This window comes from Protopterus annectens, chromosome 1.part0 (genome assembly GCF_019279795.1).
Source record: "Protopterus annectens isolate FY-2018-M chromosome 1.part0, PAN1.0, whole genome shotgun sequence".
In the NCBI taxonomy this organism is placed as follows: Eukaryota; Metazoa; Chordata; order Ceratodontiformes; family Protopteridae; genus Protopterus; species Protopterus annectens.
This window is the reverse complement of record NC_056725.1, coordinates 1,283,048,617-1,283,073,555: the sequence shown is the minus strand read 5'-3', so window position 1 is coordinate 1,283,073,555 and position 24,939 is coordinate 1,283,048,617. Positions and strand designations below refer to the sequence as shown.

Here is a 24,939-nt window from a genome sequence, read left to right as displayed (position 1 = left end):
GGATAGATGGGGAAAAAAGATTTACACATCTGCTACCTTGGCTATAAGGGCCTTAAACTGCCAGTTTCATATGCTCAAATATCAGCAGTATGTTTTGACACTGCTTAAACAGAAAATGTTGGTAAATTCTGAATGTGCAGATAACAAAGAAATGCAGGATTTGTTGCATGCAGCTGTACAAGTTGGAAAGCATACATTGCAATGTGGTTTTGATTCTCTGGAGTTCTCCTGCAGGACCGCTGTTACAGGTTCTGTAATTAGGAGGCATGCTTGGTTAAAGGAACAAAATCTGCCTGATCATGTCAAAGCTAAATTATTAGATGCACCATTACAGCATGATACCTTGTTTGGTGTTAAGGCAGAAGAGGTGTTAAAGAAAATGGAGGACAAAGCTAAATCGATGCAAACGGTCAAAGTTTTTTACAAGTACAGCCACCTAGGTTTAGTAGACACTGGCCTACAAAGAATTGGTCCTTTCCAGTGTCAGACAGAGCTCAAAGGGGCAGATCCAGACACCCTAGAGGCAGATCCCAGCCGCAAGGTTCGTACAGGTTTAAACAATTGGGTGCTTCTACCTCCAAAAGTGGAGAAGACAAATCACAACCATACAGGAAACAGTCCCAGTGACTTCCCCCTGCCTGCACCAAGCACTTATCTACTGGCAGCACCCTTAGGGGGGAAAATAGCACTTTTTTCTCAAAATTGGCACATTATAACCCAGGACAAATGGGTTCTAGACATAATGTCACATGGCTACAAGTTTCACTTCCGCACCCTGCCAAGGGCAGACGGTTGGCCAGACCTGCCAAAAAATCAATGGGCAGAGGCTCAAAAACAAGTCTCATCCCTCATGGACATGGGGGCTATTCAACAAGTGCCACAGGAAGAGCAGGGACAAGGATTTTACTCAAGACTGTTCTTGGTACCCAGAAAGGACAAAGCATGGAGACCAATACTGGACCTATCTATTCTAAACACTTTCCTGGATATACCAAAATTCAAGATGTTGACCTTACAGCAGCTTCTGCCCATGCTGGGCAGAAAGGCTTGGCTCATCACTTTAGATCTAAAAGAGGCATACCTGCATGTCCCAATCAGACAATCATGTAGAAGATGCCTCAGATTCAAGGCTGGTTCAAAGCATTACCAATTCTCTGCACTGCCCTTTGGCTTATCTACTGCGCCCTGGGTCTTCACAAAGTGCCTGGCACCAGTAATTGCTTTCTGCAGACAAAGAGGAATACAAATATATCCTTACTTGGACGACTGCCTCATTAAAGCAGAGAACAAGGACATTCTACTACAGCATCTGGCGTTTGTGAAAAGACTTTTAACGTGCCTAGGGTACACAGTCAACAAAAAGAAATCAAAACTAGTACCCTCTCAAGAGATAATATTCCTGGGTGCAAGCTTAAATACAACTGCCCAAATGGCTTATTTCACGCCAGACAAACAAAGGCAACTGACTACCTATTTCAAGGAAATGGCAACAAAGGCTTAGTTATCTGCAAGAAAAATTTTGCAGGCTTTGGGCTTCATGGCATCCTGCATCCTACTAATTCCATATGCAAGACTGCATATGAGGAATCTTCAATGGTACCTAAAAAGTGTCTGGACACAACATTGCCACAGCCTGGAAACAATGATTACTCTTATTCCCTGCCTGCAACAGGAGTTCCGATGGTGGGCAAAGGCCTGTCACCAAAACAAGGGCCAGCCATTCTCACTACCCCCAGCCAGGCAGAAACTAACAACGGATGCATCAGATTATGCCTGGGGGGCCCACATGGCAGGAAGAGGCATTCAGGGCACCTGGTCCACAAATCAAATGCATCTACATATCAATCAAAAAGAGATGCTAACTGTTCAAAATGCCCTGACAGCCTTCAAGGACCTAATTCATCCGGGACAACTACTGATAAAGACAGACAATACCACGGTCATGTGGTACATAAGCAGGGAGGCACGCATTCTTACCCCCTTTGCAGACTAGCCATGGCTTTATGGGACACAGCATTGACTTACCAAGTTCATCTGCAGGCACAATTCCTGCCAGGAAAGGACAATACTCTGGCAGATGAACTAAGCAGAAACATCATGGATCCCCACGAGTGGCAGCTGGATCCACAAGTCTTCAGCATGATAACAAAGAAATGGGGACGCCCAGATATAGATCTGTTTGCCTTTCCTCACAACTTTCAACTAAAAAGATTCTGCACAAGGACTTATCACAGACAAGCATGGAAAGTGGACGTCTTATCTGTCAACTGGAAAAACCTATCAGTATATGCCTTTCCTCCACTGCCTCTCCTCCCCAAGGTACTCCTAAAGGTGAGACAGGAGAAACCAAAAATTATTCTGATTGCCCCAGACTGGCCCCGCCAGTACTGGTATCCGATCTTAAGGAACTTGTCTCAATGCCCAGTCTGGACCTTAACTCAAATACCTCACCTACTGTCCCAACAAAACAACCATATTCTGCACAGCCAACTCAGGACTCTAAACCTGGCAGCATGGCGGATAATGTAGCCATACAAAGCACAACCCTCAGTAAAGCTGTGATGGATGTCATTTTGGAAGCCAGAAGGCCTAGTACTAGAAAATCCTATGCTGGAAAATGGAAAATATTTTGTGCTTGGAACCAAGCTCAAGGAACTGACACAGCTGTACCAAATATTCCTCAGATTTTGCAATACTTAACTGAGATGCTGGATAAAGGCCTATCTTTTTCATCAATTAAAATTCATGCCTGTGCCATTTTGGCTCATTACAATACAGAGCCACCACTCTTTTCTCATCCTTTATTAAGGCAGTACCTCAGAGGAGCCAAAAATTTAAGACCTCCAAGGAGATCGCAAATGCCTACATGGAACCTCAATTATGTCTTGGAAAAACTCACCTTACCTCCTTTTGAGCCAGCTGCTACTGCGGATATAAAGTTTTTATCCTGGAAAACAGCTCTGCTACTAGCAATAACTTCTGCAAGACGAGTGTCAGAGCTACAGGCTCTCGTGGCTGTGGAACCTTTTATCATTTTTTATCCAGACAGGGTCTCTCTGAGGACAAACCCTACATTCATGCCTAAGGTGGTGTCCAGTGTAGCCCTTAACCAAAATATTCATTTGCCAACTTTTTATCTAAATCCACAGAACAAGGGGGAGAAAATTCTGCATTCTTTGAACGTACACAGACAGCTTAGATTCTACTTGGACAAAGCAAAAGTTTTCAGAAAAACAGAACAATTACTAGTGGCATATGCTGCAGGATCACAAGGAAAGGCTATCTCCAAGCAGACTATTTCAAAGTGGATAGGTCACTGCATTCGTTTCTGCTACTCTCAGCATAGCAAACCAGTGCCTAAGGGCATTAGGCCACTTTCAACCAGAGCTGCAGCCACTTCTGCAGCCTTTCTCAGGGGAGTACCAACCAAAGACATTTTAGAGGCTGCTACTTGGAGTTCAGTGCACACCTTTACAAAACATTACAATCTGCCACTTTACTCTAAATCCAGAGCAGGCTTTGCCACTGCAGTTCTGCAGGGCCTCATAGCCGCTCCTAATGTGGTTTAGCTCCAGCCCCCCAACCATAGCTTTGGGACTCTACACAAATGTAATGACTGCAACAGTGAAACACAAAGAACATAGTACAGTTGTGTGCACTTACCATAAATGTAGATGTTTGAGTGTATTCACTGTTGCAGTCCAGGGTACCCACCTACCATCCCCCTTATTTCTGCTGGAACTTATCTTTACTTCTCTGATCTGTACAACCTATGTGGTGTATTTGCTTGTAGATGAAGGTAAAGTTTATTTTGGTGCATGTATGTGTTTATATATATATATATATATATATATATATATATATATATATATATATATATATAATCTAGCCTACCCTTTTGGGGGCACCTGACATCTGGGGCAAGAAAAACTGAAGAAAATGGCATCGGCTGCATCTTTTATACCCCTGACAACCTGACGTCAGGGAAGGGGTGACAGCAACCGACGCAGGACCTAAGACTTTGGAATTCAGGCTGACTGAGGGCAACCTGCCAGCAGGATTACCCAAATGTAATGATTGCAACAGTGAATACACTCGAACATCTACATTTATGGTAAGTGTACACAACTGTACTTTCTCCTTGACCTTCAGATAATTTTGTTAGCTATTTGCTTGTGTGATAGTAGCCCTGTATTGTGTAGCCTGTTTAAATATTTGGCATTATAAGTATTACTGTATTGTTCCTTGTCTAGTCTGCATTAATTCTGCTGTGATTGTCGTCTCTCGGGTCATAGTGTAAATTAAAAATGGTTAGCCAGAGCACTTAACTTATTATTTAGAAACAAGTAAATAAACATTTAAGATAAGCGGTTTCATGGAGGCCTCTATCCCAAGTCCTTTATTTTTGCTTTTAGTATTTCTTACCTCCTCTTTCTTTCTACTTCTTAAGTAAGAGAAACTTATTTAGACTCTTCTCAGGTTAGAGTTCCTGACAGTTTCATTGAAAGGTAGTTAACAGTTTGGTAATAACTTGTGGGGAAATCAGATCTTTGAGAGATGGCCCCATAGTCATCATCATCAACAGCCCCTTTTTTCCCCATTTATACATGGGATCTGGGTGTCACATTGACTGCTACCATCTCTCTGTCTATTCAGTGCCACTCTCCTATGTTTTTCAACAGTAATGCCTGATCATCACAGGTTTTCTCTGACACAATCCAGTCATCTTTTTACTGGACATCCTTATTTCCTCTTGGCTCCTTCCATTCTGTCCCAGATCATTTTTCACCAGATTGTCTTCTGCTTTCCTGCACATCTAGTATGTACTCTATGACCTTCTCTGCAATTGGACCTAGTCGGGCTTCTGCTGTGGTGTCCTCATTTCTTTGACTGCCCCACAATGTGCATCCTACCACCTTTTACAGGAAGCCCATCTTTATCACCTCTAGCTTCCTCAACTGCTCTGTCTTTACTGCCCATGTTTCTTTACCATACAGAAGTACTGGTCTCACCAGTGTTTTGTGCACCTTACTTTTCAGCTTGTTTGGCATTTTTTGTCACATGCTACCCCTCTGAACCAGTTGGTTGCAGACCTTCTGATTCTAGCTTTGACCTCTTCATTCAAATTTTCCTTCTCTTCAACCACCCCTCTCAACTGCATACAGTTGTTAACCTGTTTCACTATTTTCCGTTCTGTCTTAGTTTTTAGCTTCTTCTCATTCACCCATTTGCTGCCATGACACTGTCTTATAGGTTCATAGGTTCATACTAGGCTACCTGCCCTAGGGCATTTATAAGCCTAGCCAGAATGTGTTTGGCTTTCGCCACCCATTTTAAATGAATTTTGCTATGCCCTTTTTCGAGGTTAGTATACTGTGCCTCTGTCTAACAGTGACACAGAAGTGATAGCTGGGGTAAACCTACAATCTCCCATCCACTCATCAAGATTCCTCTTGAAGAGAGTCAATGAGGGACTCTGCCTAACCTGGACTGGGAATTTATTCCAGAGTGAAGGGAACCTCTGGGTTATGAATCTGTCCCTCCAGCATGTCCTATTTATTTCAGTGCTGAGGTTCAAGTCTCTCGAGCGCGTAGCTCGATGGGATTTGGATTTTTTGAGGTGCAGCATGTCCATTAATTCCGGGTTGGACATGGCTTTATACGTCAGGCACAGATCGCCTCTGAGCAGGCGGTATGCCAGTAGAGCTGGAGTTTCTTTAACCGGGCAGCATATGGCATCTGTTTGAGCCCTTTGATCCTCTTGGTGAGGTACTTTTGGGGTCTGTCCAATTGCTGGAGGTGTCTGGTAAGGTGCATCCCAAAAGGGGCATTGTACTCAATTATGGGCCTGATGAGGGATGAGTAAAGAGGCACGATGACCTTCCCTGATCTAGATGTGAATCCCTTCATGATTAGGTGGGCTATATAAAATGTTTTTCTAACCACTTTGGCCACGTGGTTGTCAAATGAGAGATTGCTATCAACTTGGGTACCCAGGTCCCTAATTACTTCTTCCATGTCTTAATGGATTACCACCTATGTGGTAATTTGTGGACACTTTGTTTTTGCCAAAGGGGATGACTGTACACTTTTTGGCGTTTAGCTTGAGGCCATGGCTCTGGCACCAGTTGTCTGTTTCTATGAGGCCCTTTTGTAGGATGCTTGTGTCGGCTGGAGAGTTGATTATGGCGCCCAGTTTGCAGTCATCTGTGAACTTGGTCAGCCACAGTCCTTCCGTGTTAGCCTGTACCGCCGAGAAATATATACCGAACAAGAGAGGTCCCAGGATTGAGCCTTGTGGGACGCCATTTGTAACTGGTTTGGAGTCTGACATGGCTCCAGCAATTCTAACCATGTGGGTTCTGTCCTTGAGCCAGTTTGCAACCCATCTAGTGACATAGGGGTTTATATTTAAGCTGGTGAGCTTATCTATAATGCCCAAGTGGGGTATTGTATCGAAGGCTTTTGCAAGGTCCAGGTAGGCTGTGTGGACCACCTTCCCCTCGTCAATGGCCTTGGTGACTGTTTCAAAGAAATCGACCAGGTTTAAGAGGCAGGATCTGCCCTTAACAAAGCCGAAATGGGTGGGATCCAGTGTCTGTAGGTCCCCAATATCTTTATTTATGAGGTCCATGATGATCCTTTCCATAGCTTTGTAGACCAAGCTAGTCAGGCTTATGGGGTGATACTTTCCAAGATCTGTTGAGGCACCACCTTTGTGGAGAGGGACCACTGATGCTGTATTCCACTCTTTGGGTACATATCCTGTAGTAAGGCTGAGATTGAACAGTAGTTTTATGTTTGGGTTTAGTTCTTCTTGTGTACTCAGTTTCATCTTGTGTGCCTTCAGTTTTCAATTGCCTTCCTCTATCATCTACTGAAGTTTTTTGCACTTGCACAGAGACTGCTTGTAATGCCAAATTTTCTGTGTACAACAGTTTTGTTGATCTGTCCCCTCCAACCTGTTTGCTAATACATATCACTAGTATAAACAGCAGTAGGCACAGAACTAAACCATGATGTACACCCAGTCCCACTGGAACCCCTTGTTTGAGTCCAAACACCGTTTGTACTTTTGTCATTGGGTTCTTGTACATAGCCTGCACTGATTCTACTAATGTTTCCAAGATTTTGAATCATTGCATGACCTCCCAAATCAGCTTTCATGGAACCTTGTCATATGTTTCCACCAAGTGTAAAGTTTTACACTTTCCTTATCTCTTGATTCATCCTAACTATCTGTTTCACTGCAAACATTGGGTTGGTTGTGTTGCATCCTGATCTGAATCCTTAGTGACCGTCTCCCATCTAACTTTCTAACATTTTCATTTGTCAGTCACCCTCAACAGCCCTTTCATGCAATGTGACAGGACTTTGATACTGACTGCGTGACATAGTGGTTTTGACCTTAACTATGACCCATATGACTAAAATTTAACCAGCAGCCTGAGCACTAGAGCAGCTGACCAGGGAGAGATGAAACTGAATAGCTGATGCTGAGTTTACCATCCTGGAGATGTATATAGCAGAGTCATTTTGCTAGAGCTGTACTTGAGGAAGGGCTGGGATTGTAGGGTTTGCAGTTAGAGACTGTGGAGATTGCTGGGCCACCCAGGAGTGCTAATATACTCTGTATGGAATAAAAAATGTAACAAAATGCATGTTTGTACTGGTTCCAATATATCAAACATTTTACTCCAGATTTTCTGACCAACAGTGGGAAGTACTAGGAGCGAACAGAAAATCTCCTACCTAAGTCGGGAGACTGTTGTGATCCTTGGCTTTCACATTTCTCTTCTGCTGGAGGGAAAGATTTGTCTCCCAGAGGTTACCACACCTTTGGAACAGACTCCCACTTCATGTCAAACAGAGCACCTCATTGGCCTTCTTCCAATACAATCTGGACGATTGGATAGTTTACCGTAAATTCACCCTGGGGGTTCCACTTGTATCCCACTTGGACATAGGCATTGGGTGCTAATCATGGAAACAAGGGTCAAACTTGGCTAGGCTTGTAAGGGCCCTAGGACCATTACATTATTAACTTCCTATGATGGTAACACACCAGGGAGGGTCCTAGTGCAGTTAGCCGGTTTCTTATTCTGTAGATTGGATGGTGGTTGTGGTGGCATAGTTTAGTTGCTGGGGCCATGGAGTAGTGATGATGAAGATGATGGTGGAGTGCTGACTAAGAAGTGGCTGAAGTTAAGTGACTCCAGCAGTCAAGAATGTGTGAATAGCTAAGAACATATAACAGTTGCTGAGGGTAGGGACACAGCTGCTCGTAAACTGATCCTGAACTATTCTCCTTCCAGCTTGTTTCTAGTGTTGTGATTAATGTAAGTTGACTTAATGTTATAAACTGGCTCCAAGATAGTGACCCTTACACTTTGATTTCATAACCAAATTGCAAACAAATTTTAACACAATGCATTATTGATCATAAACTGAAAACACTGTGCGGTGTTGCAAGTTGTGCCTGGCCCTGTAGTTGTGCTACTCTTTTCAGCTGACCTATGACAGAATTTTTCAGATCTTATCTTAACACAGTACTGTTTTAATGGTTCCCTATCAGAAGTACAAGATCCAGTACTGTTAGGTACATCACTTTATAAATAAACTGATTGAGAGGTAAAGACAGCAGACTGTAAGACTTGCAGTTTATATCTTCAAGTATTTTTTGCAGGAGCAAAGCCTCCCCCCATTCCCTGACAAGATGGTGGCAGGACTATGTCCTTTCAGACCCTGACACCTGCATATAGTAATTCTGGGATTGATATACTTCTGAGGAAAAGCTCAGGAAGGTACCCCAGCCTCTGACTTTGGTATACATGTCTCTTATTCACACTTGAAGTTGTGTTGTTCCAGAGATCGTAGTTGCAATTCTTAGTATCAGGAGGTGCTTGTTTCCAGTGTTACTTTAAGAAAATACTGCTCCTAGTCTGATGAGCATACAAAGTACAGCAGATTTCATTAAGATTTGCCCAGACTGTCTCCAGCCCATTACCTTTTACCAGTTTATTTACTGTAATAGTAACACTTTCATTCGTAGTCATTTCTTATAACCAGGGTCCTCTTTATTTACTTTTGGTCATGTCAAGAGAATGCAACTGATGGAGCATCCATAAATTCTTGCTCATGTTACTTGAAGGTTAGTTGAAGGTTACTTGAAGGTGTAACAGAGAGCTTTATCTTACAAATATGCTACATTAACACTGAAGCTTGGTGTATTCCTGTTTTTCAATATAGATTTTGTTTAATTTTTCATAGCATGTTCATTTGATAAGCAGGTAGTATTTATTGCAGGTTTGTGTCTATTTTCTTTTAGTAAATCAGATCAGTATAATTAAGACAATATTACTGCTGATGAAAACACAAAAATGCGTTATGAAAAGTAATGCCATGATTCTTGTCTAATTTTCACTTTTTAGCAAAGTCATATGTCATCAAGGTTACGGTCTTCCAGTGTCACAGACGGAGTTTCTGAGCAAGCCCAGGGATTAATGGTAACGATTTTATTAAGAAAGCTTCCTTTTCTGGTTGCTATTACTGTTGCTGTCATTTTCTTGCAGTTTCTTTTCATATGGTGTTTTCTGGAACTAATAGCTTAAATTTTACTAATCAGCTTAACATTTTCTGCAAGTATATACTAACTATTAATATGAAGTGTGGATTTACATTTGCAGTTGTAACAAAAATATTTTGCAGTACTTAAAATGATTGATTTACTGGATTCATGAACTCTCCATGCCCTTAAGCAGATATTCATACAATTCACCAGTTATCACCACAGAATGTCAGTAGATACTGTTTCAGCAATAAGGCAAAACTGGGATGCACTCCCTGCTTGAATAATGTTGTGTGTTACATTATTAGGCATGGGGCCAAAGTTTAAGCACATGTGATGTGAGGATTTACATCAAAGATCAGTCACATTCAGCATAGATGAAGCACAGTTAAAACAGCTTTTATTGTAGTGCAATTTGAACTATTTGTAGTAATCGAAAGTTATTTTCAAATTTAAAATGTGTATTCTATGTGGATTCAAAGGTTTAAAGTTGGATCTTGTACAAGCTGACATGCATGGTTTATGCTGCCTCTACTGTTTAATGGATATGTAATGCGGAGACGGTGTTAGAGAGACTGTTGTGCTTCCTGCTGTTACAAAACATTATCTTCATTTTAATGGCAGAAGTAAACAATAGGCTTATCTAGTCTATTCTTTTAAGCGCCTTAACATTCTGCCTCCCTTCCCAGTTCCCACCCCTGTCTTTCCAATTAATGTTTTTTTTTTCCAACTGCCCCATGCACTCTTGAATGCCTCTGTGAATTCCCTGTGCCTTCAGTCTTCCTGGTAGTCCTTACCATGGATCCACAACCTTGTCTGCAAAAAGTACTTTCGGTGATCCAGGCAATAGTTTGTCGTCTTAATCTGCTGCCTGTACCCCCTCCTTTCAAGTGTAATTCATGTTCATAGTGATTCCTTGACATCCACCTGACATGATCTTATCCATCAATGTCATGTCCCAGGTCTTTTGGTCTCAAGTGAAATCTTCTAGTTTCTTATCATACTCCTTCCCCTTATCCCTTGGATCTTTCTTGTAGATTTCATTTACATTCTTTCTTGCAGTCTTATGTTCTTTTCCTTATATGGGTTCTAGAACTATACAGTACTCTAGGTGTGGACTAACACAGTTTCTCTACAATGATAGTGCCTAAGGAGTTATTGTACACATGGAAACTGTCAGGGAAACCAACACAGGTTGGAAAAATTCCCTTGTTGTCTGACAGTTTCAAACCCTGCAAATGATGTTATGGCTTGCCATTGTGCAGGTGTGGAGCATTATTTAAGCACATTAGAAATGTAGTGCAGATCAGTTTCAGAAACTGGTAACAAAGTGAGTGAGTAGCATAAAAAGGTTCAGTAAACTGAAATGACAAATTGAAGCTTGATGTGAATATACACTACTGCACACCACCATGAAACTTGAAATATATTAGTTTTTACAGTGACATACCTTTGTTAAAAGTTTTTTTTTTTTTTTTTTTTTACATAGCTTATATTTTGTTCAGAGATAAATCTGTTGATAACACTTCTCCCCATCCCTACTTAGGACTGAAAACTTTTTTGCATGGGTTATTCTTCACTAATGTCTTGCTTTGCTGCTGTTCTGTTCGTCTTTGTTAAGGGTATACAACTGGAATATCAAAGTAAAAGAAGGTCCTCATTCACTTTGTTTACCATTTGTTTTTCATTATTATGAACTGCAGAGTTTGGGTTTGTTTGCATATAGTATTTTTAATAAAGAGCTTTCACCTCTTACGTACATTTTTTTGGCAAAATGATGTTCTTAGAATTAATGTTCTGATGCACTATTAACAAAATCAGATGAACTACAAGAGAAGAAAGCCTCCACATGGCAGAGCATGTGTGTATTACTTTCTTTCATTGGTCCACTGAAGAATGGTATAGTCTCAGGTTGATTTGTTCTTTATAGAGTGGTCCATATTTCTACAAGCTGCTCACTGTTTTCTTCATATGTTTGGTTTGATTGTGCCATGCACTCGACACATGTGCACTCATTTTTCAGAACCATCTCTAGCGTCTGTGGAACCACTAAAATGTACAGTTCACCACAGCACAAAGATTGAAGTCAAGTTTGTCAACTTTGAACTTTGCCAATTCCCGAGCGCCGTCTCTCACCACAGGCCTCATTAAATCCCACCCCTCACCACTCAACCACACTATTTATGGATGCTTTTTGCAATGGACATTTTACAAGCAGCTGTTCTGATAAGTTTGATCTCTTTTTTTTCCCTTTTACTTAGAGTTAAGGCCACTGCAGTCCAGTTGTAGCCACTGAAATAACACCCTTGTTTTGCATATATAGGGGACTCCTGCCCTCCACTTTTATGAACTACCTTAACTGTGCACCACTGGGACATGGCTTAAAATCAGCACAAGACACACAGTAATGTTCCTTCAGCAAACCACTATATTGGACTGCCCAGCACTGGAAGCAGCCTGCCTGAAAAAGAAGCAGACAAAAGGCAGTTGATCACACTCATGCAAGGTGTTTAATCAGCTAACAATAGTAAGATTGTTCCTTACCAGCTGAGGGAATTATTTTTTTTTAATTATTTTTTTTAATTTTCAAGAAAACTGGGATTGTTCTTACGAGTTTAAACGTTAGTGTGCTATCCATACCTAAAATCCTGAGATGAGTAACATTTTCCTCCTTGGAAGGGCTACTGTGGTCCTTCACTAGGGTAGCTGGTGAAGTAGAGGCAACAGCAGGGTTGATGCATTTGTCTTCATACCTGGCATCCCAGGACCCACTGTTGATGTACACAACATCTCTAAATATGGCCTGGAGCAGCTTCCACAGTGTTACATGAAAGAGGTGTATGCCTTTCCTTAATCTTCCTCATAGACCATATACTGTCACCCTTTTAATGTCTGGATAAAACAGTCTGTCCCATGTCAAGTTGCCATGCTTCCCCTTGGAGATATGTCTCTGGTTGCTTCAACTGTTGGTCTTGTACCCATCTTCTCATATTTGGTATAAGAAAGTCCAGCTTGGAATATAGTGTGCTGCCCAGGAACAGCTCAGCAGGAGATTAGTGGGTTGTTGCTGTATGACATTGTGATATGCCAGCAATGAGGAGGAGTTTGCTGATTTGTTTATTAAATATTTTTTGACCCCTATGGAGCAGATATTTGGTTGGTGCTCCTCCTGAATCTTGGACACACAGGCAGTCACTCATAACTCCCTGGATCTCATCCGAAAGCCTGTCATCTCTTAAGAAAAGATTGAGGCGTGTGAATTCACCATCATATTCATGGTCACTGGGATTTTTTATCTGTATGCCATACCCATTTCTGTACCCCAGTGCCTGAGTCACAGTGACAGAATGCTATGGTGGAAAACATCTGTTAGTGCACACCACTGTATTTTGAAAGCATGAGGTGTATACCCTGGTATCCTCACAAAGTTTACCATCTCTGGTTATGATCCCTTCTACTATTTTTGGTTTAGAATCTCTTTCTTTGTTGCCATAGCCAGTAAAGCATTCTTCAGGCTTTTAAGTTGAGATTCCACTAATCCATTGGCGACTGGTTGGTAGAGTGCTGAAGTACTGTGCCTGATTATGTTTTTCTCTATGTTCAATAACAAGTAGTGGTCAATTGTCAGTGCCAGTTGTCCTGGCATTTCTTACAGAGGGTTTCTCTTGTATTTCATGGTGAGTATTCCTCCAAGCACTTGGTGCAAGCATCTACAATTACCAGTAAAGTAGGACCTGTGGCAGCCTTGCAAAGTTTTGCATGAATTATTTGGCATGGCTTGGCAGACCATTCCTAAGAGTGCAGTGGTGCTGTACATGGAGAGTCTGGACATGCTAGCATCCTGAGCAGTGTATGCAAGCTGTTCAGTTTGATAATTTATTTCTAGCAATTACAAATGTTTCCATTCACATGGCCTAGGAGTCACTGTCTTCATCTTGTTTGTATCCAGCTGGTCTGTGTGTAGTTCTTCAAACACTCTGCACCTCATCTTGGTAAAATCACTTAACATTAATCTCCACACAGTGCAATCACCACAAGCTGCAGGCTCATCTCACTGCTGGTAAAACAACTCAGTTTGTGGTTTGCTGTAGAGTGCTGCAGCCATTTGGTGTTGCCAAGTAGGTTCGGGTAGGTTAGAACAAGATCTCTTTAAGTTTCCTATCTGATTCTTACAGGATACACAAGTTGAGACAAATGAGCATTTTCAGAGTGCCATCTATGAATATGGTTTCCATAGCTATTGGAACCATCAAAGGTGGCCCATACACCCATTGGCTTTATCTCAATGTCTTGCTTTCCTGAACTTTCTGTTTCATTTGTGTTGTTCCAGGAAAAGAGCCCCCTTCTGTCTCCTCTTTGCAACAGTAAGGGAAATTCACTTGCGTGGATTTAAGATCAGCAATTGCCAGTTATAATTTGCAGGGTTAACCTCTCTTTTCAGTAGAGATTTTGGTTGAAATTCTTGCACTCCAGGCAAGGCTTAAAGGTTCCTGGCCAGTCTGGCATGATTCCTCTGTTAGGGATCGTGGCGCAAAAAGTCATTGGGCATTTGTTATCATCCTTTATGATATGTAACATCATTGCACCAGTACCATGTATTAAAGCATCACAGACTACTGTGATTCTCGGGTATGACTCATAATGTGTTAGCACAATGTTCAATGTGACCTCTTTGGCCTTTTGGAAAGCCAAATCACACTGTTTCAGACATACCAAGCCTTCTTTTGTTCATAATAATCCATTCAAGTAAGAGGACACAGTGGCTGCATTAAGTAGGCTCTAGTTGTACAATAGGAAACCCAAGAAGGAGCTTAATTGCAAAACATCTTGTGACCTTGTGGCCCAGATTGCTATATCACTGCTTGTATTTTGTCATTGCAGTTGTGGAGTTGAAGCCTTGAGCATCGGTAGTGTGGTTTGAAAAATTCATATTTGTTGTGCCTGAATGACAGTTTACTAATATGTGTAGAACAGTCTTAATTTTTTTTTTAATGAGCCTCATCATTCTTCCACCATCAGAGTAATTTCATCACAATAGGGCTGTTTGCCAGGGTGCCATTGTAATGCTTGATCAAAGGCTCTTTGTCAAAGTACTGGTATTGATGTCACTGCAAAATTGTACTAGTACAGTGCTTTGAGGGTATTAATGTTGAGAAACACCTTGGAATATTTTTTCCCCTTATTTGCTTTTTCTTCTGTGTTGCCTTCCAGGCAGTGGGTCTCTAATTTTCCAGCTGGTCTGTTCATTCCTGTTTGGATAAGAATTGGCTGTAGGAATCCTCATCCAGGCAGCCATCAGGGGGGTTTGAATATATGTTGTTATCCCTTGTCTTTTCAGGGGACATGCTACCTGCATTATCTTGGGGGCCACTATGCCTTTCCCTCACAGCGGCATGCTTACAGACCCGAGATGAAGGTTACAACTGAATGACTTGGGGAGCTGCACATGAGGCTCCACACACACTTGCATCACAGGGTTGAGTCATGTCTGCCATTCCAACGCTGAGGAGTGTTATGGGAAATCATGATTCAGACTGTCCCTTCCCCATGGTAGATGTGCCCATCTTCCTCATGCCATCTCCAACAAATGCCCAAACCATTAATCAAACATGGGTTGCCTGAGTCATTGTCACGGCTTTATCCATTTATGCTAATTTCTTTATCTTGGATTCTTCAACCATTTTTATCAGAAGGTAAGCCTTTACCAAGTCCACTTTACTGAAATGATGTCTTCCAGAGAAATTTGCAAATGTTTCTTAGTCTGTGACAGTGGGTATTGCTCAGCCTGTAACACTGGGTTATGGTTCTTCTTGAAAATAACAGCAGATATTGCACAGTCGTATCTTTCCTACTTACAGGCACCACTTGTATCACTCTGTCTCCAGTCAAACGTAGACAGAATTCCAGCATTTTCCATCATGTTCATCACCAGTTCCACCTTTTTGTGGGTAGTGTGTGAGCCAGGATGAGCCTTATAGTTCATGGATGTAGCTTCCTGTTTCAGGATTATCTTGCTATTTGTGTGTTTGAATGTACCAGGTACATTCTGGAATATTGATACTGCATCATTCAGCACCTTCTACAGCCCCTGTGGAAGGGGGTACAGTATGTAGACTGTAGACAGATACCCCAGTCCAGCTTAAGTGCCTTCAGCCATTCAGAGTCCCATAGTACTGTCACACCAGTATGGACAACATACAAGTCCAGAATTTGTTTGTGGTTGTTACATTTCAATCACTGACTGTTTCTGTTTCTCCAGTGGAACAGCACTCTCACTGGTATAAGTCTTAAACTGTATCTCTAGAAGTAGTAGATTGGCATTTTGGAAATCCTCTCTGAACTCTCAGTGACTGTCACAGAAGAACCAGTATCCATTTACATTGTTTTCCTTGTTGACATTTGCTCTGATATGAGTTATATGGCATGCCTTGTGCCTTCTTTCATAGGTTATTGCCACCAACCCTGGGCCACTCTCATCTTATTTCTTTATTGCTACTTGCACACCAGTGTTGCCCCTTGGCTACTGCTGCCACTTAATTTCTCACAGCATTTCTGCTTTTTGAGTGGCCCACCTCCTTGTATTTCTTACAGGTCTCAGTATAAGATGTGCATTAAGCTAGCAGATGTAAGCCTTTCCCAGGTTATCATGCTCAGTATTCCTTAGTTTGCACATGGCTGTCAACTTATGCCCACTGGCCTTCATAGGTAAGTACTAAGCTAGCTATCCTTGCAGGCCATTTTCTTCCTAGCCAGTTAAACTCAAAGGCAAGAATAAAACCTTGTTTCTGTGAGATGAACACCTTAACCATTATGCCAGCCCCCAGCCTGAACAAGGCCATGTGCATTTAAAACATGGAGGTATTTGTACATGCCAATGCAGAATTATCTTGCACACCAGGGTAACTGATGATAACCTACAGGAATTCAAACCTACAGCAGCAACCTATGTCTACACAAGAGTCCAGTACCGTGTTTGCTTAGCTACATGTGCTAGTCCTACAGTTCAGGAGAATATGTTTCCTTTAACACAGCAATCTCATTTGCCTTTTTTAAGACTTGAGTTCTGTTAATTCATTTCTGAATACCTTCATTCATTACTCCGTGTCCCTTATGCATGCATGCTCCGACAAGGGCTACTATCACCTGCTTAGGAGTGCCACAGCCATGTCTCCGCAATCCTATGGACATATGTTGCATTGGGCCAAATTGTCTGACCAGGACCATCAACTCAGTCCCTGTAGGATAGCCGTCATGGTGTAAGCCGCTAACAGACACTTTCCCATGCTCAGCTTTTTTAGATAGATCCTGAACTGCTGTTTGAATGTTTTATCTGTCTGTGCCACTTAGCCAGAAGTGCTTAGGGTTTTTTTTTTTTTTTTTTAACTACATCTTGTTCCTGAACATAATACATTTGTCTGTGAAACTTGCCTTGCAATTCCTATCAATGGGGTCTATAATATTTTTAAAATAGATGTTCTTTTTAAATAGATTTTTGAATGAGTTATTCTGGAATATAAAGGACAACTTTAACACAGTTGTTTAAAAAACTAGTATGTATAAATATCCATATCCATTTTTTCTACTATGTCTGTACATCATTGCTTCTTCTATTCCTACTGAGAGGAAGGGAATTTAATATTTTTTTAATTAATTTGAAGGTAGAGCTTTGATTATGGGGAATGACAGTTGAAAGGTAGTTGTAATATAATTTGCAGCTTAATGCAGACTCTGCAATATGCAAGATTTGGCAGAGTATCATAAAAGCAGGTAGAGTTACAAATTATTGCTGCTAGTAGATGTTACCCTAATGCTAGTTAGAAGTGGTTGTTATCTTTAGCTCACAGTTTTTGTTCTTCTCTTACAGTGACAGTTAGTCCAGACGCATTGTAGTGTTTTTTTCTTCCATTTGTAGATTATTTTATTACTGTATGCTACATTTAACTATATCAAAACTACATGAAGTGCTTAATTACTTGTGATAAAACCATTGTTAGGATAAAAATTGTGGTGAGTAGACATACTTCAGTTCCATTGGAGGAGTCAGGTGAATCTTCCAGAAGGGCTCTTTAATGCAACCCAAGATGCCTTGCAGGTTTAACCAAACGTATTTAACCTTGGTTCAGCATTTCAGATATGGATTAGTCCTGCTTCTCCAATATCACCTTTTGTTGATGCAGACTTTAGTGTTGGGTTGGAAAGAGTGATTTTATTACTTGTATGTATTATGTTTAGTAAAGGTGAAGATGGTTTGGGTCTTGTAAAGACAGAGATTCTGATTTCTGTTTAACTAACAGTTTTTATAGCTCATTTTTCCTTACCTGATCCTCAACAATTTTCATAGTTCTGTCCAGAAAGTCAGTTGTACATAATAGATATCCTTCCATATCACTGTATCCGTATTCTTTACAACATGGATCTCCGCCAAGGGTAGCGCGAGTTCTGGCCAGTACTCCAAAGCCTTTAGGTTGTAATAGTGATGCTGTATGTCACACTTTATGCTCCCCGCACATGGCATAGATCATAAAGGTGACGTACAGATGTACTATCCTCAGAACATCTTTGCCACTAGTCCAAACTACATCTTCGACCATCAGTCTGAACGCTCGTTTGTCTGATGGTTACCAAGCCTCTTTTCATATAAGTGCCCTGCTGGGGGGGGGGGTTCTTCTTATCTCCTTTTATTGTTTAGTTGTTGGTTTCATGTCATTCAGAAAAGGGAAATCTCAGTGTGGGAGACAGATTCCCCATAAGAATCATCACAAGCGGTGGTTTGCTTTGGTGCTTCTCGCAACAATATGTCTTATCCTGTTTGTCAGCCGTTTGTCCCAAAAACCTTGCATAGTCATCTCTCTTCTTTAACAATCTGATTAGAAAGCAAACATCCTAAATTGTTGGCTAAGGGTACTATAGAGGAATCTTCCCGGCCTGAGGGTAAGCCGTCCACGAAGAAGACAAAGAAAGCTCAGTTGGGCTCTTCAGCTGTACCGCCTCTGCTAGACATTTCTCTTGAGGTTAGTGAAAGCTCAGAGGACCGCCCAGTTTTTCAGTCTGATTTCTCTGTTGTGACCATTTTGGAGGTAGACATGGATATGGTTTCTCGGACGTCCATGGAGGCCTTGCAGACATCTGCTTTGGATGTTCAGGGGGAACCGCGGCTGATTATTTCCGAAGGGCCTAGGTGGTGTTCCTCAAATCTTGGTCAGAGGAGCAATTCCTACTGTGCTTATAGAGTGTTGTCAAGGGTCCGAGCCACCTAAGATCTTTAGGGCTGACTTCCCCTTGAAAAAGAAGCAGAAAACTAAGCACCTTTCTCCTGCTCCCAAAGATCCTCAAAGTGAATGGCAAAATTTCACTCAAGGTCTGTTTAATGCCCTTATGGCTCTGTTCCAGCTACCCTTGGTCTTCTACCCCTCTTAAGAGGCCTAGGGAGCAGGTTTTATCTAATGAAGATGTGGATTCTGATGAAGAATCCTTGATCTATTCACAGATTCCCTCTCCTTTGGATTATGGCTCTGAGGAGGTGGAATCTATTAGTCCGGATTTTACTTTTGAGGAGATTTCTTTTGGTGATACAGTCTCCCGTATAATGGAGATTTTTAAGTGGAATTTTGCTCAGGTCTCTGATGTCCAGAAAAGGTACTATGAGCTTCTTCAACCGGAGTCTGCTAAGGCCTCTGCTGTCCGTCCTGTTCTTGCTGCCTTGTTGGATGCTTTTTCTACAGCTTCTTAGGCTCCTAACTATGCCCCTGGTCCTAAAAAAAACTGATAGGTTTTATAAGGTGCCTGAGGATTGCAAATTCCTTTATAGGTGCCCCTCTGCTGACCCTTGTGTTGTTTCTGTTGCCTTGGATAAGCTTTTGCCTTCTACAAAGCTGCTTCCCTCTGACAAGGACAGCAGGTCTCTGGAGAGGTTGGGTAAGAAGGTGTCTACTTTTGCTAGCCTGGCCTTTACAGCTGTAAACTACCAGACCCACATAAATAAGGATATTTTAGCTCTTCTCTCTCAGGCCTGTCAAGTTATTTCATAGGTTCATAGGATGATACTAGGTTATTGGCTCGGAAGCCCTTTTAAACCTAAGCAAGAATTTCACCTGTGTTGCCTCAAAGTCAGCACCTGTTTCCCCTGTCCAGCAGGGACACAGTTGGGATCTCAGGGGTATATTTTCTGTTTCCCATCCAGTCGTCCAGGTTCCTCTTAGAGGGCTAAAGAGGTACTCTGCTTGACATGGAGAAGGAGTCTATTCCACAGATGGGGGGAGTCTATGAGACACAAATCTATCCTGCCAGAAAGTTCTGTTAATGTCACAGACCAGGTTAAGGCCTTGCATGTGAGTTGCGCGAGTGAAGTTTGTCTTACAGATATACAGCAAATCCGTCAAGGCTGGGTCTGAAATGGCCTTGTATGCCAGACACAGGTCACCTCTGAGCAGTCTGTATGAGACTAAGTAGAGGGACAGGGCTTTTAGCCTAAATGTATAGGATAGGTGTTTGAGACCCTGGATTGTCCTTGTCAGGAACCTCTGTGGTCCCTCCAACTGCTGCATGTGCTTGGCAAGGTACATGCCGAAGGGGGCATTGTACTCAATAATGGGTCTGATAAGGGAGGAGTACAGGTATGTTATGACCTCCTTGTTCCTGCATGAAATACCCTTATTTATGAGGTAGGCCATGTAGAAAGCCTTCTGTACAACAGAGGCAACGTGGTGGTCAAAAGTCAGGTTGCTATCAACCAGGGTGCCCAAGTCCCACATGGCTGACTGCATGCTTAGTACGTTATTAATGTGATAATTAGTGGGGATGACATTTTCCCCAAAGGAGATGATGCATTTCTTGGCATTCAGTTTGAGGCTATGCTTCTGGCACCAGTCATTAGTTTGGGTAAGGCCCTCTTGGAGGATGTTCACATCTCTAGGGGAATTTAAGACCGCGCCCATCTTGCAGTCATCAGCAAACTTGGTCAGCCACAGACCACTGGTTTTAGCTTGCACCTCAGAAAAGTATATCCCAAACAGTAGAGGCCCCAAGACTGATCCTTGGGGTACACCATTCATTACGGGTCTACTACTAGAGGTGGCTTCCCCTACTTTGTCTGAGTGGGTTCTGTCAGTGAGCCAGTTAGCTATCGATCTGGTAACATACGGGTTGATGCCTAGCTGGGAGAGTTTATCTATTATGCCCGAGTGGGGAATAGTGTTAAAGGCTTTGGCTAGGTCAGGGTAGGTGGTGTGCACCATCTTCACCCTTGTCCATGGCTTTGTTGACTGTTTCAAAGAAGTTAACCAAGTTTAACAGGCATGGTCTCCCTTTAACAAAACCAAACTGTGTGGGGTCAAGAGTTTGGAGGTTGCCAATGTCCTCGTTTGTAAGATCCATGATAATGCATTCCATGGCCTTGCGGATCAGGCTAGTTAGGCTGATGGTCCTGTAATTGCCTGGGTCAGTGGACGCACCACCTTTGTGTAGAGGGATGACAGTGGCTGTCCTCCATTCAGCTGAGATGAAGCCAGTGCTCAGGCTTTGGTTGAATAGTGTGTTTAATGGAGCTGATAGCGCATGTCTGAGTTCATGTAGGGTACAGCAAGGGGGTTTTTATCAGGTCCCATGGTGACTGTATTTTTTGCCTTTGAGAGGGTATTAAAGACCTGCTCCCTAGTGATGAGTGGAAGGGGGCAGGTGCTGGGGATGTCCTGATTTACTGATGGGAGGACAGGGGGTTGAAGTTTTCACTGAACCTGTCCTCCAGCAGGTTGGCTATATATCTATGGCGTTTGTGTATGTGGTGTTATTGACCACCAGTTCAGAGCAGATTTGGGTGTTGCTTTTGAGATTGCAGACATATGTGAAGAAGGCCTTGTGATTGTCCTTGGTGGATGTGGCCAATTTGGACTCGAAGTTAGCCTTAGAGGATTTCACCAGGGACCTTATTTGCTTGTTCAGACAAAGGAGAGATTGCTTACAACTTGGCACCTGCTACTTCTTGGCCCTGGATAGCAATTTTTTTTATTCTATTATAGAGTTGTTTATTGCTGCTGACCACCAGACAGGTTTACTCCTTCTTGAGGAAGATGATTTGGTCCTGTCAGGTATTGCTGAGTCCGTACAGCTATGTAGGTGCTCATATAGTTTTTTGGTGTAGACTTGGATATTAGTGCTAGTTCCAACTGAAGGGATGGTGGCTGTGAAGCTGCTTATACCTGCTCTGAGGAGATTGTAGTCAGCTTTGAAAAAGTTTTTTCATTTGACCCTGATTGGGGGGGGGGGGGGGTCAGGGGAGATGGTGACTTCAAAAGTGATCTCTTCATGGTTGTAACTTACCAAGAGGGATGACACTGTAGAAGTGCAACAGTGGCTACTCATGTTGGTTAGGACCAGGTCCAGGATATTTTCACCTCTCGTAGGCGTGTCAACCTAGTGATCCAATGCATTGGCATTGACAAAATCGAGAAATTTCTAGGCATTCATCTTTGGGCTAGAATAGGTCTTCCACTCTATGGTTGGGTAGTTAGTCACCCAGGATCAGAGTAGAGGGTTGAATCTTGATGGATTTAAGTAAGTCCAAATAGGAGGAGGGGGGCGTCCTGAGTCATGGTTGGAGGTCTCTAGCTAGCTATGATTTGAATAGGTGTTTTGTCAACAGTTAACTGCACCTGGAGTGTCTCCTGTGCGTCATATATTTCAGATATTCCTGACTCTGAGGGGAAGACTTCAGCTCTTTCTTCATTAGGGACATCTTCGCAGGTTGCTCACCATTCTATTAAATACAGCTATGATGCAGCTGATGCCTCGTCTAGAGCTGCTGTTTTTGGTTCTGTTTTGAAGAGGTATTGCTGTCTTTGACTCCCTCCTTTGCCTGACGATATTAAGGCTAAGCTGATGGATGCTCCTCTATATAGCAAACATATTTTTGGTGCTGCTGTTGCTGAGCTGTTTGTCCCCTTTGGGAAAAGGGTAAGACTTTACAGGATTTTAAACATATTTTTGTTTCACCTGTTCCAAGTTTCAAGGGAATTGCCCAAATAAACCTGATTTTGCCACAGACGCTCTCGCCCTCCCCCCAAAGGCAAGAAGGGTGGTAGAAGGGCTCCTTCTGCTAAATCTACTCAAACTCCTTCAGCTCAGAGGCCTCCTTTTCCAGTCAAGCCAGGTGCTGTCTGACTATCCTTGCTCCTTTCTTCTCAGTCACATTCCTTTTTCTCTCTCTTCATCTTTCCCTGTCACTTCCTGTTTGGTTAAAGATCATTCAAGACACTTGGGTTCTATCCATAATTCACCAGGTGTATTATATGGTTTAGAAATCTCTTCCCCCTTTTTGGACATTCATCAGCATCGTGAGGAGCAGCTGCCATTTTTTTCAGAGGCACTTCAGGGCCTGCTATCTCAAGGAACAACTCAATAAGTTCTAATGTCTCCAAGGGGAAAGGGTTTACTCCAGAATGTTTTTGGTCCCCAGGAAGGAAGGCATCTGGAGACCAATTCGGGATCTCTCTCAGCTAAACACCTTTTTCAAGGTTTCTTCCTTTTGAATGCTATCCCTTCAAATCTTGTTTCCTCTTCTTCTTCCTCAGGCTTTTCTAGTTTTCCTGGATCTCGAGAATGCCTATCTCCATATCCCTATTGATCCCCTTTTTAGGAAGTTTTGTTGCTTCCTTGAATTTTCAGTTCTCTGCTTTGCCCTTTGGCCTCTCTTCTGCCCCAAGGCTCTTCACCAAATACCTCATTCCTGTGATTGCTTTTTGCAAATTGAGAAGAATCCATATCTTTCCTTACCTGGACAACCTTGTCATTCAGGCCTCTTCTCCATAGATTTTACTTCAGCATCTTCACATTGCTGTTTGTCTCCTGAAAAACCTAGGGTTCACAGTGAATTTCCATTCCTGAATCAATCCCAGGATCATGTTTTTCTAGGGTGCAAGCTACAGACTGTTCCAATGCTGGCATCTTTGCTTCCTCGCAAGGCTTTAACTCAGATTGTTTTCTTTCAATCCCTTCTTCCTCTGGACTCCATTACAGCCAGGGAGTTTTTAAGGGCTCTGGGATACATGCCTTCCACCATTCCTATGCTTCTTCTGGCGAAACTTCATATGAGAAAGCTTCAGTGATTCCTAAAGCTAGTCTGGCTTCAACATTCTCACCCTTTGGATTTTCCAGTTCCCCTTCTCCCATGTCACAAACTGGAACTTCAGTGGTGGATTCCTCAGTTGCCCCTCAACCCAGGGCTTCATTTTCAACCTCCAGTCCCTCAGGAACTCTTTACAGATGCGTCTGATGTGGGATGGGGCCTCCTTTGGTTTTCTGAAAGTGCAGGGCCTTTGGTCTTGTCAACAAAAGAAGGACCAAATTGATATCAAAGCGATGAGAGCCCTTCTCCTGGCTCTTCAGGCTTTTCTTTCTCTCTTCCTTCCACTCCTGTGCAGACTAGCTTTCCAGGTTTGGGATGTAGCTGTCTAGTATCAGGTGACCCTTCAGGCAGTTTACATTCCCTCAGATCAGAACATTGTGGCATATTCTCTGAGCAAGTCCATAACACAGACTTACGAATGGAAGCTTCACAGAGATTTGTGTCTGGACGTTGTCCACCAGTGAGGCACTTCTCAAGTAGATATTTTTGCTTCCCCTCTGAACAGACAACTTTCTCTCTTTTGCACCAGAGTCCCATGTCCTCTGGCCTGTAAGGTGGATGCCCCCTCTTTTTCTTGGAAAGGAATGTTTCTTTATGCCTTCCCCCCTTCCTCTCATAATGAGAGTCCTGTTCAAGATAGAACAGGATGCTCCCAAAATCTTGTTTGTGACTCCCTTTTTGCCCAGACAGCATCGATTCCCTCTTCTTTTTCTTCTGCATTTAGACAAGGGCAGTCATCGCAAATTACCTCACAGGGTGGAACTACTCACAGAAGACAAGGGGTCTTTCATCCATCCCTACCTGTCCATTCTTCAACTAATATTGTGGGTGATAGGGTTTTGATCCCTTCGAGGCTACTTTTTTTTCCTATTAGGACAATCTTTGTGTCTTGCAGGAGGGCAGGAAACTCACTACTGGAAAATCTTATTTATCCAATTGGAAGAAAATTTCTGTTTGGTGTCTTTCTCATAACCTGGATCCACTTACTGTGAAAGTTCCTTTGGTTCTCTCTTGTTTGTCTGAATTGCTCAGTGTTGGATTGGCATACTCTTCTGTTAAAGCCCACCTGGCAGCTATGTCTGCTTGTCTGCCTTTGACTCCCTATTTGGCTTCTAAATTTCAGGTCAGACAATTTCTTAAAGTCATCCTTCACAGTAGGCCTCTCAGGAAGCCTATCCTCCTTCCTGGGACCTTTAATTTTGTTTTTGAAACATTGACTCTGACTCCTTTTGAGCCTGCAGCTTCAGCTTCC

The 24,939-nt window shown here is 42.4% G+C and overlaps 1 protein-coding gene across 6 annotated transcripts in view; it reads left to right on the top strand.

Moving 5' to 3' along the window:
- The window catches only part of NEDD4L (NEDD4 like E3 ubiquitin protein ligase), a 3,335,946-nt gene that overhangs the window by 2,587,002 nt on the left and 724,005 nt on the right, over window positions 1-24,939 (top strand). For all 6 annotated transcript variants that reach the window (XM_044066167.1, XM_044066169.1, XM_044066164.1 and 3 more), the window contains one exon: window positions 9,432-9,506. In XM_044066167.1, the coding sequence (XP_043922102.1) occupies window positions 9,432-9,506 (75 nt within the window). The remainder of the gene's footprint in view (window positions 1-9,431; window positions 9,507-24,939) is intronic.